Here is a 14175-nt window from a genome sequence, read left to right on the forward strand (position 1 = left end):
TGTAATTTAGTTGCTAAAGGATAGGGAGAATGTGTAGTGTGAAAAGTACTGAGGAGTTAGCTGCCATCTATACTTCACAGCTGACTAATATTCGGGCCAATATGGACTTTAAAGGACTATGGTTTGAACACAAGCTGGAAGCCAAATCAAATGTGAATGGTGAGGGAAATGCATTAATATTCTGTTTATCAGTATAATCTTTTCTTGGCATTGGGTTGAAGTCTAAGAACTTGGTTCCAGAGATTAGGATACTACCAAAATTTAACCTTATTGGAATTTAATCTCTAGCATATCCTAAAGCAGACAACTTACAATTTCAGGGTTTATAAATCATACCAGGGTATTAAAGCACAGTAATCATATGTGTCAATGGTAAATATGTGTGAAATAATGAACATATGAGTGACTGCTCTTAAATATTTGGTTATTTTCTTGGGGTGCATTTATACCCTTTTATGATTAATAAGTTAGTATGTATAGTTATCACAGTAATTATCTTCTCTATAATGTTTCTAAAAATAATTATTGTGATCACTTCTGTTATTTCCCAGCAAGAGTTGGGGATAGGTTTTATTCAGTTAACACTGTATGTAATTAGGGTTTTTTTTATTTCTTCTTCAGTTGGCAGTTCTGCAAGTAGTAGTGCCACAAGGAGAGAGTCTCTATCTACTAGCTCTGACTTGTACAAAAGATCTAGTAGCAGCCTAGCACCCATAGGGCAACCATTTTACAATAGTCTGGGATTTTCCTCCTCTCCAAGTCCAATAGGCATGCCTCTGCCAAGCCAAACTCCAGGACATTCACTTACGCCACCGCCATCACTTTCATCACATGGATCCTCATCCAGTTTGCATTTAGGTAAAAAAAAAAAACCAAAACCCTTTTTATTTGTATGTATACATGTGAGTGTGTTTGTGTGTGTGTTTTATAATATGTGTAAAATATTTAATGTTGGATAAAACATGCCAAATTGCTTTTGCTTATAGATATTAGCCTTTTGAAAAAGTTCTACTTTTGTGAAAATTCAAAGTGAGGGTCTAATGTACAGTAAGGTAAAGACCCCTATTGTATCTTATGTTCCTTTTATGAAATACAGTGGTGTGTTTTTTTTCTCGTCTGTGCTTTTGATTTGTGTGTGTTTTAGATCATCTGAAAAGTCAATTATTTATACGTGATAGTGAAAGAAATTTCACGATCAAATGTTTGTGCACACCATATAAAATGGATAAGTAATAAGAACCTGCTGTATAAAAAAGTAAAATAAAATTCAAAAAAAAAGTTTGTGCACACCAAAAGCAATCATTAGTCACAAAGTTATTGAATTTAAATAATTTAGTTTAGTATGATGGTTTTTGCTTTGGCCTTTGAATGCCTGGCCATTTTACCACAGGGTATATGAATTGAGTATGTTTGTGAGTTAGAGAATCTTATTATGTATGGGTTTGGTCCATGTAGTTCTTTTACTTTTGAACACATTGTTTAAGAAAAAAAATGTTCTAGGCTTGCTGTACCCTTGAAATCGGAACATTTAGAACTTTGGTTTATATCTGTATATTAAAATCGCCCCCACCCCAAGATTATTTGAATTGGTGGTTACCTTTTTCCCACTCCAGGAATTATTTAGCCATGTAGTTAACAGGATATTTTGAAGGGTTTTTGGATATCAGAGGCTGTGTTTGAATCCCTCCCTGTCTCTTCAAAGAAAGTATTTTATTAAAGTTAAATTTTGGATTTTTGTAATTCTAGTCATTTCAGCTAAAACTGAGAGATTCTATTGCTGATTCTTATGTGCTTAGGAAGATTTAAATCAGCTTGTGATTTAAAAAGTCATGTTGCTTTTGTAAGCAGATATATTATAAATTAGTGATTATGTTTGACCCCGCCATCCCCATCATAAGGCTATAGTTCTTTTTTCCTAAAGCTCAGTAATATAGTGAGTGTCCGTGTAACAAAGGAATGTTTTACAGTGATGATCATTTAGATTTATGTTATTACAAAGTGGGCTAGATTTCTTTTTTAAAGACTGGTCCTCCACCCCAAATTCTGGGCCTTTGCTCTTTTTGGGGATATTGACTGTATACAACCAATTAATTTATTTGAGTGGGGTCCTAAGATCTGCTTTGCAGCACTGTTTGTGTAAACTTATCAGTTTTTAGCCTACCACTTTCCTTCATTTATCTTTTCTTAGTCATAGGAGCTACTCAATTCCTGATTTTTATTATTTCTATTCAGACCCATTCCTACAACTCCCATATAAAACATGCCTTTGAGACTTTGAAATTGACACCAAAATTTGGAACAAAGCAAACCTAAAAATAGCCTTTCGTAATAGTTTTGTGTTTTATTTGTTAAGATTATATTTGTCGCGTCCTGTCATTTTTTTCATAGATAAGTTTCAGATCAGATTTCTGTCAACTGTTACTTGCTTACGTTGTGCTTTAGTGCCTGTGTAAATGGCATTAATTATTCTACATAGCTTGTTTAGAAATTGGTTTATAAATGACTTTTTAGATGTCTCTAATTAAATAGCAATCTAGATTTTTTTTTTGACTATAAAGAACCCAGGCATATAGATGCTTCTAGAAGGAATTCTAGTCAATTATGAGAAGTAATCATCGTGTGGGCCAGCAGTTCTACATTGTAGCCTGATACTTTTGTACCCATAGTTTAAGCTAAACTCCTTAGTTTAGCTTCACCTTGAAATCTAGTATTTCTAAATCTAGTATTTATTTAATCTAGTATTTAAACACACCTCTGATTGAAATTGTCTGTAGATTATTTTCTTTTGTGATTCCCCAGTTTCTTTTAGCTTTAGTCATATTATGACTAGCAACCTGTTTGTTAACAAGGAATAGACCTTGCCAAGTTGAAAATAATTAAGTAGATTTCATAAATTTGCTCTTTGTATAGTGTTCATGGAAATAATCTATCTTTCGTCTTCATGTCATTGAATCACGATGCAAGACTTACATGCTCTCTGGTCTAAAAAATATATATTTTAAATTGTATATCCCCGAAGTGGATTTCTTCATGAATCAAGTTATCAAGGCTGCTGATTGATAAAATACCTATGAAAATGAATTTGCATAGCCATTTAAAAAATAATCTTACTCTGCTCACATATTAAGAATATAATATCATAAAATAGGGATAAATTCTCAGTTTCATTAGAATTGGTTGTAATTAATTAGTTCCAGCTGATTTTCTTATGAGATTTTTAAGACATACAGCCATTGTAGTTCTTGGTAGGCCTGGATATCGATATTCTTAAAATATTGGATGAAACAGGTAACTTTTTTTTTTTTTTTTAAACCACCTATGCCTTTGCTCATGCTAGTTACTTGATTCACAGAAAAAGTGAATAGCAACGTTGTGTGCTTCTGGCTTTCCAACAAAGATGTTTCATTTTTTAAAAAATAGTTGTCATTTGATCAACATAAGTATTTTTAGCAGGATGACCAGTAGTCACTTTGTGATTGAAGAACAAGTATTTCAACTGATGAATTTTGGTTGTTCATTTTTTTATAACCTAAAATATTTTTGTTAAGATTTGCAACCTTGTTGCTTTTTAAATATATTGAAGTCAGAAACATGAGAAGTAATTTTATCTTCCATATTCTAGTATGAAATTTCTAAGAGATAGAGATTCCTTTTTTAAAAACAATTATAGCCACAAGATCATTATCATACCTTTTAAAATTTATAAATTCTCATTACTCTAATTTCCCTAATTGACTTAAATGTCTTTTTACAGTTGTTGTGTTTCCATCAGGGTCCAAATAAGGTCCGTCATTTGTTTGATGTCTTTTAATATGGAACCATTTCCCCATCTTTTTTTTTTCCTTCACATTTATTTGTTGAAGAAACTTTGTCCTGTTGAATATCCCACATTCTGGACCTGGATGGTTTCTTCTCCATGGTGGTATTTAACATGTTCCTCTATTCTCTGAATTTCCTGTAAAGTGGAATTTAGGGGTTTGATCTGGTTGGTTGTTTGCTTTGCTATTTGGTTCTGTATTTCTGCTGCACCGTATCAGGAGACACGTCTGGTTATTTCCTGTGTGAGGTTGTCTGCCAGATCCACCTAATGGCTTAGCAGCCTTTGATCATCACCTAAGTATTTCTTCAGAGGTTGCAAAATGATGATGCTCTGTCATTCCTTTTACATTTGTTAGCTGGAATTTTTCTATGGAAAAGAACTTTCATCAGTTGTGAGGTTACCCTAAAATATATAGTTCATATAGGAGTCAGGATAATGCTTGATTTCTTTTCCTTTATTTTCTGACCTTGGGAAATGAGAATTGAGAATGAGAATGAGTTGATGCCCTAGCAACTTCTAAAGGTGACTTGCAGAGTTTTTTTGTTTTTGTGTTTAAATCATCATTGTTCCCTATAGTGTAAATTGATGGATTTTAGGATAGTTGTTATGTTTCAGTCCATTGCAGACTGGGAGGTAACACTTTTTATACCTTTTCTTGATGCTAAAATATTACTATCTTTGGCCATTTGGAGTCCCTTCAGATTGGATCCCACGTTGACTACAACTTGTTAAAAGCAGCGCTTAAAATACTGATCAGAGAAACAAGTGGAAAAGAACAAGGAAGGAGAACAACTTTAAGATTAGTGGTTTTTATCTTGAAATGCAAAGAACTATGTCAAATTCTGGGCTTCAAGTTCAGCCTTGAATATTAAGTGAATTATTTTCTCATGTTATACTGATGTATAGAGTTGGGGGAAAAAATCTTCTACCCGTAGTTGTTTTTTTTAACTCTTTATGATAGAAGTCAGTCTCTTATTTTGAGATACGTTACTCCCAGTAAAAGAAGATTAAATATTTCAAGTATTATTTAATTCATCTACCTGGAGCTAGCTAACTAGTTCTTTCCTTCCTTGTTTCCTTTCTTTTTCTTCTTTGAGTAAACGTTTAAAATATGTTAGTGATTTCTTATTTACTCTAATCTTTATGCTCATAATAGATTGATATGGAACTTCTTGGGTATAAAGTAGCATTTTGTGTTTTTATTTGACTTAGGGTTTGACAGACTAATGGCTTCTTCCCTTGTACCTCTTCATTTTTGAACTGGCTTGTTTTTTCTTAAGAAAAGGGTGATAAAAAGTCTAATTCCAGCTTTGAATTCAGTGAAGTTAATTCAAAGGTGGCTGTCAGTTTTGAAGATTCCTTAATGTCATGTATTCAGTAGTCACATAGTGCTTTAACTTGCAGTAGACTAAAAAACTTTATAACCTATCTTCTCTCCTAATCACAGAAAATTTTATATGAAACATAGACATGGTACTATTAACTGTTAGAGTCATTTTCCCTGTTCAGTAGTAGTTAATCTGTTGAAATTGCTGACCTTTGGCAGATTTGGTCATCCGCTTCTCTTAGAATGAGATGTTTGAGAATTAAAACAAGTATGGCCAAATTGGTTGTAAGGCTATGTGCGGTTTTTCTGAGTTTCATATATGGTTCTTAAAGCAGAAAACAATATAAATTATTTTGAAGTTTTCATTGAAAGTATTATTATCCTTTAAGTAGCAAGTTCCCTGTAACTGAATAGCATTTGATAATTTCGTAAAGCACTTTCATATTCATTATTTCATTTCATCCTAATTGTTAACATAAACTGGCTGAGTGATCTGCCCATTAAAGATGAGACAGTTATAGGTCATATGAGCCCAAGAGACTTGCCCAAACCAGTAAATGGCAGAACTGAAGCTAGAACACTGTTCTGACTCCTGATACTATCTTTTCTTTTTCTGTTCTGCTATTCTATAATGAATTGAACAATTTTACAAAGTACATCAATAACAATATTCTACTCAGCCTCTCAGATTTAACCTCACAATGGTGTAGGTTATGTGTTTTTAAAATGTGTATATAAGATTACTAGACTTCTAGATCCCTTTCTCAGTTATTCTTGAGATTTATAGAAAAGCTCTTATCTACTGTATGAAATAAGAATATGTTACTCATAAGGCAGGCCAGTCAGGGACTGAATATATGTTGGACAACAGGACTGAATAGATAGGACAACATGCTCAGCTCTCAACAGAATATTATTTACAGGTTCTCGTGGTGTAAATGAAATCACTGCTTCAACCCATTGGTGCATCGAAAAGTCATTTATTTGTTGAAAAGTATGAAATATGTTGTGGAAAAGTTCTAAAATTATTGTGTGGAAGAATTTATGTTTCATTTCTGTGTACAAATTCATTAGTCTTAGTTCTGGTTTGGGGTCACAATGATTAATTTTTGCCCTTATGTTTTATCCATTATCCTCTAATAATGTTATCTATGACTTTGTGCTTCTAATGACTGAGAATGTTTTCACCAGCTAATTCAGTTAAGGTAATCTCAGATTTGAGACTAAAAAATACTTGATGATTCGATTCAGTGGTTTACCATACCAGAATCACTTGTAGTGCTTGTTTAAAATACCTAGAATGAGGAGGTGAACGATTTGGAAATGTGTGGCAACAGTTTTTGCTTGTCATCATGATTGTGGGGATTCTGTGGACATTAAATACCCAGCAGCCAGATGCTAAACTTTTCATTTAAAAAGGATTATCCCACTGAAATTTCCAGTAGCACTCAGGTGAAGAGAGACACCTTGGGACAATTCATAGTTTATAGAAGGCGTTACTCCAGTTCACACTTCTTTGTAACTCATAATTCCTGGATCTCTAGTGTGTTATATGAGCCTTTGATCTTGTCCCCCATCATCTCCCTAATGGATTTCTTTCTTCCTGCGTTGTTTCCTTCTATTGACCTGAAGTCTGCTTGTGCCATTGCATATTTTAAATTTTTGAAAAAAAGCTTATGGGATGAGAGAAAATAGAAAAGTCTGGTCTCTTACTGAATATGTTTTAAAATATTTTTTTCCTTGATATGTATTTTGCAAATTGGAGCCATTTATTTAATGTTGACTATAATTCTGTATATCATTATTTGCTGTCATTTGGTTGTTTTACATTTTATTCACTGGCTCTACCTTTCCTTCATATTTGCATTTCAGCTCCTCCCTCAATTGTTTCTCTACCTTTCCTTCTTACTGATATCAAATAAGTCTTCATGTGCCTTAAAAACAATCAAGAATTCACCAAGAACTTACATCATTGCACTGTTTATACACTAAATAATGTGCATTAAGTAAACATAGGATCAAAAAACTAACTCTTAAAATATAGGCAGATGTGCTTCATAAGAGATCTGCAGCTTTAGCCAAATAACCTTTAAAAATGAATGCAGCATGGGTCTCATGGGGTAATACTGAAAATTGACTTATGTTTAGAATATTTTTACATGAGACTGTTTCCTTAACCAGGAATAAGTCCATTGGAGGAAGGGCAAAATCTTTACACTGTAAACCGTAAAAGCACTGACTGAAGTTAAAGAAGGCAAATAAATGAAAGGACATGTCATGTTTGTGGCTTGAAAGACTCAGTATTATAAAGATACCAACTGTCTTCTAATTGATGTATAGATTTAGCACAATCTCAATAAGAATTTTTCAGGCTTTTTTAAAGAAATTGATAAGCTGATTTATTTAATATGAATGGAAAAACAGAGCCAAGAGTAGTCAAGACAGTCTTGAAGAACAAATTTAGAATTTAATAACTTGGCCAGATATCGAACTTATTAAAACTGCAGTGGTAGTTTTACTAAACTTGTGGTATTGGCACAAGGGTTAGAGAAATAGATTGGTGGAATAGAGGATCCAGAAATAGACCTGCTCGTTTAGTTACCTGATTTGTGGCCACTGGTGCCACTCTGGCGTATTTAGGAAGGATGGTCTTTTCAGTAAGTTGAACTGGAGCAATTGAATATCCAGATGGGGAGAAATTAACTTTGACTCCTCTTTCACACCACACACACACACACAACTTCATTCTCAAAGCAATCAAGGAACTTGCTTGTAGTCATGAAGTTATAGTAAGGAACAAAAATTTTGAGTCCAGGTCTACCTGGTTCATTCCAAGGTGTCAACACTGCTTCTCAAAGAATGCTTTTATTTCTGTCTACTATCGCTCTAAATAAATAAAGGATCTTTTCCTATTCCCTAAGTTTAGAATTTTTGTGAACTTTTTATAAAATTGTGGTAAAATATAATTTAGCCTATTGTGAGTTGGTGGGGAAAGTGAGTTTGAATGTCAGTATATTGGCATTTTTCACTTGCCTGCAATTGACTTTTTTTTTGTTTGTTTTTTTGGCTCCTTTGGGTCTTCATTGTTTCGCGTGGGCTTTCTCTGGTTGTGGCGAGCAGGGGCTTCTCTTCCTTGTGGTGCGCGGGCTTCTCACTGTGGTGGCTTCACTTGTGGAGCACGGGCTCTAGGCGCACGGGCTTCAGTAGTTGTAGCACACAGGCTCAGCAGTTGTGGCTCGCACGCTCTAGAGTGCAGGCCCAGTAGTTGTGGCACACGGGCTTAGCTGCTCCGTGGCATGTGGGATCTTCCTGACCCAGGGCTTGAACCCGTGTCCCCTGCGTTGATTCTTAATCACTGCACCACCAGGGAAGTCCCCCTGCAATTGACTTTTAATCTAAATTAAATACTTTTTACTTCAAGGACCTCATAATATTTTATTGCTAATTTTTAAATTAAAACTGATCAGATAAGCATCTTTACATGATATTCTAAATAGGATAGTAATAAGCTTAATTTATACTGAAACTAATCCCTATTTTATGTTTATCTTTTATGTGTAGTTTTATTGGCCTCCGTTTAAGAATTCTGGGGTCTCATGAAAATTTTTATTTAATTAATTTATTTTGCTTAATTAATTCACTTAATTTATTCAACCAATGTCAGATCCCTATATGCCAGACTGTGCTTGACTTGAGAGACACTTGAAGAAAACATTCTACCCACCATCATCAAGTTTGATTTTTTTGTGGTGAATACAGATGAGTAAACCAGTAATTACAGTATAATGATTGTAATGCTATTGCCTTATTGCACTTTATTTAACACAGTGATTCTCTCCATTAGAATTATTATCTTTCCTTTCTGGTCTTTTTGTACCAAATTAACCACAGGCTAGATTATATTAGAGTTGTTTCTGGGTTTTTTCTCCCTACTAGATTAGAAACAAGAAAGCTGAAACCATTCTCCACAGCTTTAACAGTACAGTTGACCCTTGAACAACACAGGTTTGAATGGCCCAGGTCCACTTATACATGGATTGTTTTCCCCCCAAAAAATGGGGAAAACTGGGAAATTTTTTTGGAGATTTGCAACAACTTGAAAAAAATCGCAGACTGCATAGAAATATCAAAAAAAAATTAAAAGTTAGGTATTTCATGAATGCATAAAATTATAATTATATATATAGCATATAACGTGTTAATAGACTGTATGTTACTGGTAAGGCTTCTGGTCAACAGTAGGCTGACTACTACTAGTTAAGTTTGGGGGAGTCACAACTTATACATATACTTTGGTGGGGTGGGAGTCGATGCTCCTAACCTCCGTGTTGTTCAAGGGTCAACTGTATTCAGATCTCAACAAAATGGTTGGAGTAATTTGAGTGGCTTTGTTTCTTTCTGTTTTATCGATGAATTTATTTTTGGACACTGGCTACTTGTTTAAAAAAATTATTTCACATCCTATATAGATTTCTACATTAAAGCATTGTTTAACTGGTAGTGTGTTCTCTGATCAGTGTGTTAAGATCATACTCTGTAGAGTACTCCACTTTGAGAAGTTTTATGACGGTTGTGAGTTTTTATTTTTGCCTGTGTGTATTGTTCTTTGGTTTGGGGTAGGGGTAGGTTTTTAGAGTGTCCTCATGTTCAGTAATCACAGAAGTAGTTTAGTTTTCAATAAAGATGTAAGATTCAGACAGTTCTTGAAATCATACAAGCCTTTTTTGATGGAAATTGGCAAGGTGAGTAGAGGTAGAAGTGAGATATAATACTAGTCTGAACTACATAGTTCATATGTTAAAACTCAGTCTGTTTAAATGCTCTTTGATGAATGAGGGAAGATTATTAATATTAAGTATCTTCTGTGAAGATGGCCTCTCTCTTACCTTTATATTTTTACAAAGTTGAAGGACTAGATGCTAAAAGGTAGATTAATTACTTAGTTGCTTTTAGAAAAGAATTACAAGCAATAGAAATGGAAACAACAGATTTTTATTTTGGTTTGTAGTTTGCACCTGATATTGTTTGCTTACATATGGTCATAAAATGTACAAATTTAAGATAGCACACTTGACACATTTATGCTTTTTGCTTTTTATATTAGTCTTTTAAGATGATGTGGAAGATTATACTTTTAACTAGAATTATGTAGGTTTTTTAATTCATTGAAGCCTTGGTTTTTCCCGAGTAAAAATTTTGTGTCTTTATATGGCAAATATATAGTTAAAATTTTATAGTTAAAAAATTTACGTGGTTTACTCTCCCATGTAACCTCAAGAATATCCCAGATTTAAGTATGGTATATGGCATTAAATGTTCTTCATGAGGTGTAGCAGAGTATAACCGAAAGGGAATTATTCAGATATAATAGTTAAAAAAAAAAACTTAGTCTAGTTATTAGCTATGCATCCTTGAATAAGGATTTATTAAGGATTTAGCTTCTCTAAGCCTATTGTGTCACAAGTAAACTGGAGATAATATCCTTGTCTCAGAGTGTTGTTAAGATAGCATTATATATTAGTGTTCTAAGGCTGCTGTTACAAATTACAACTAAGTGGCTTAAAACAGATTTATTGTCTCACAGCTCTGAAGGTTAGAAGTCAAATTAAGGTATCAACAGGGCCATACTCCCCTTGAAGGCTGTAAGCACAATCCTTCCTTGCCTCTTTCTGGCTTCTGATGGTTGCTGATAACACTTAACGTTCTTTGGCTTGTAGACACAGCACGCCAGTCTCCGCCTCCATCATTACCTGGTATTCTCCTTATGTGTCTGTCCTAATTTTCCTTCTCTTATAAGGACACCAGTCATTGGATAAGAGCCCAACCTACTCCAGCATGACACCTCATTTTAACTTGATTACATTTGCAAAGATCCTATTTCCAAATAAAGTCAAATCCACAAGTACCAGGAGTTAAGACTTGAACATATCTTTTGGGGAAGCCCAGTTCAGCCCAGTACCATGTAAACTCTGGTCCCCCCAAATTCACGTTCCGCCCACATGCAAAATACATTCACCCCATTCCAGCATCCCCAAGAGTCTTGAACCATTCCAAAAATCCCAAATCTTATTTTCTAAATCAGGTGAAATTCTGAATGTGGTCTACCCTGCGGCAAAATTCCTCTCCATCTTTGGGTCTATGAAACCTAGGAAACAAGTTATCTGCCTCCAAAATACAGTCATGGGACAGGCATAGGTTAGACAGTCCCATTTGCAAAAGGCAGAAATTGGAAGGAGGAAAGGAGTTACATGGCTGTTACAGTCTACTCTGAATGTTCCATATATTTCTTTTGAAAAGTAATCAGAGAAAAAAAATAGCGAACTGAAAGTACTAAGTGTATGGGCTCTGGGTTAGAACTAACTGAAGGTAATAGCTTAAAGTGGAATAGGTCATCCTCATTTTAGACTTTTTCCAACTATGCATTCTTTATCATTTATTCTTTGCCCACTCCAACTAACTAGTCATCTTTCATTATCATCTTATCATTCTTGAGCTTTCCAGAGCCTCGCCTTCTGAAAGGGACTCTGCCTAGTAGCCTATATGTAGTTGTACCCTTTTCGGGACCCTGAATCTACTTGGATTACCATTTTTATTTGAAATTAGTAGTTGAAAACTTGCTCTAAAATGAAACCTTAATTTATCTTGATTCTAATTTATTAGCCTCCAAACCTCTATCAGAATAATCTTCAGGTAGATTTGTTTTTAAATAAAAACTATCCACTGGGAAAGATTTGAGAATCTTTATTTTTTAAAAAATAGAAAAAGTAGGGGCTTCCCTGGTGGCGCGGTGGTTGGGGGTCCACCTGCTGATGCGGGGGATGCGGGTTCGTGCCCCGGTCTGGGGGGATCCGATGTGCTGCGGAGTGGCTGGGCCCATGAGCTGTGGCCGCTGGGCCTGTGCGTCTGGAACCTGTGCTCCGCAGTGGGAGAGGCCGCAGCGGTGAAAGGCCCGCGTACCGCAAAAAAAAAAAAATAGAAAAGGTAAATAAATAAAAGAATAGGCTCAGGAGTTGTTATTCCAGATCCCAGGGAGGTGGAAAATAATGAAAAGAAAAAACTTTTAAGATTTATTTTGTGGTGGTTTCAGTTGTTTTATATTTTTCTCCCCTGTGTTTTTCACAGTATTAAGATCTTTTTGATTTCTGGTATTAAATAGGGAAGGATTCTAAAACAATGGACTTCTCAAGGAAATTAATGAAAACTTATAAAATCATATTATTTCTACTAGGATAGTTGTGAGGTGTTTGCCTTCATTCAGTTGTCATGAATGAACTTGATAGATGCCTATGTAAATAGCATATAAGGGGCAGCACACTACTGTGTGATGAGCTCTGGCCTAAGACTCCTGGTTGCCTAGCTGCATGTCACATCACTTTTGGATTATAGTGACTTCATCTGTGAAATTATAGTACAGATCTCCATGTCCCATACACTCTTATTAAGCTAGTGATTAAGAAGTGATAAATGATAGGGGTGAGGTCAGTGATAAATTGAAGGGACTGTTACCGTTTAACACATTTGGTGCAGGACACATCTTTTAGATGACCAGTAGCAATGGTATGAATATAGATGACCAATTTGTATGTTTGTTTTTAACTAATTTTGAAATAATCTCAGACTTAAGAGGAAATCATTAACAATTAAAAAAAAAAACCTAGCCAGTTTCTCCAAATGTTATTTAACTGAATTTGCTTTATTGTTTCCCTCTCCTCGCTTCCCCTCTCTGCATTTGCCTGTCCCTTCACACCCATTTTTTTTCCCTGATAACTTTTGAAAGGAAGTTGCAGACACAGTGTCCCTTACTCATGAACATATCAGTGTGTGTGTGTGTCCTGAAAGTAAGGACATTCTTTTGTCAAAGTCAGGAACTTAACAATACTACTATCAAATCAGCCGACTTTATTCACTTTGCCAGTTGTCTCATTGAAATCCTTTATAAGAAAGGCGGGGGGGGGGGGCATTGGGGTGGAGAGGGCGATTGATGGATTTGGGGGCTCACACATGACATTTATTTGTCATGACTCTTATTAATCTTGAACTATTTCTCAGTCTTTTATGACCTCAACATTTTTGAAACGTATAGGCCAATTTTGTAAAATATTCCTCAATCCCAAAATAGTTTTGGATGACATGCTTTCAGTGTTTAAAAACAACCAGTTTTGGGTTTTTTTTCCCCACGTGGCTTGTAGGGATCTTAATTTCCTGACCCGGGATTGAACCCAGGCCCTCAGCAGTGAAAGTGAGGAGTCCTAACCACTGGACCACCAGGCAATTCCCTAAAAAACCAAATTTTAAATGTTTAATGTATATTTTAAATTGAGTTGAAATGCTTATTTAATTAATTTGTAAAGAAACGAAGGTATCCTGGCCCTTTGTGAAATTAATTTTTCAACTTTATAAATGAAAGTGCTAATTAGTCTTCTAGAACTGAAATTCCAAGATTTTTTAAAACTCAAGGCAGTTTGGCGTCATTAGACATTTTAAGTTGTCAAAGTGCATCAGGAGTTTGGTATATTAGGAGCTGATAGAATATAATCAAGAAATATCTAGACACAGGAGGAATTCCTGTTGGATATTGATAGGACTACTTGGAAGGTACCAAATAAAATTGTCTTTTCTGGGGTAAGTATGTATTTTGAATTTGGTGTTGAAACCTTTAGTGCATTAAGAATAAAGAGGTAGGATTAGGCCTTGTTTCAAGTAGTGATAAGCAGTGGTACAGAGATAGTAATGAATAAGAAGGAGAGAAGTGAACAATTAGGGTACTATTAGGAAATTCATGTGAAAAGTAGGTTTGGAGTAATGACTTGAAAAGTAAGCTGAAGAATATAGAGAAGGTACTCTAGCAGGATGCTGTAGGTTTTTAGTATAAAATGACATCATCAAAGTGGCCTTTGAATGGGAAGATATAATTGTTGTTTATGAAAACAGATTGGAATGATAAGCAGAGCACCCCTACCCTACAAAAAGTTTAAAGAATTGTTATCGAGACTGGAATGGGCTAATGATCAGTTATTGTTGTGAACGG

The 14175-nt window shown here is 34.8% G+C and overlaps 1 protein-coding gene across 8 annotated transcripts in view; it reads left to right on the forward strand.

Annotated features, from left to right (window-relative positions):
- Nucleotides 1-14175, forward strand: part of PUM2 (pumilio RNA binding family member 2) — a 92158-nt gene that overhangs the window by 62436 nt on the left and 15547 nt on the right. For 4 of the 8 annotated variants that reach the window (XM_029232808.1, XM_029232807.1, XM_029232805.1 and 1 more), the window contains one exon: nucleotides 622-858. The exons of the other annotated variants lie outside the window; for them this stretch is intronic. In XM_029232808.1, the coding sequence (XP_029088641.1) occupies nucleotides 622-858 (237 nt within the window). The remainder of the gene's footprint in view (nucleotides 1-621; nucleotides 859-14175) is intronic. 8 annotated transcript variants of the gene reach the window in all.

This window comes from Monodon monoceros, unplaced genomic scaffold (assembly GCF_005190385.1).
Source record: "Monodon monoceros isolate NGI ecotype Baffin Bay Population unplaced genomic scaffold, NGI_Narwhal_1 Super_Scaffold_19, whole genome shotgun sequence".
Lineage (NCBI taxonomy): Eukaryota > Metazoa > Chordata > Mammalia > Artiodactyla > Monodontidae > Monodon > Monodon monoceros.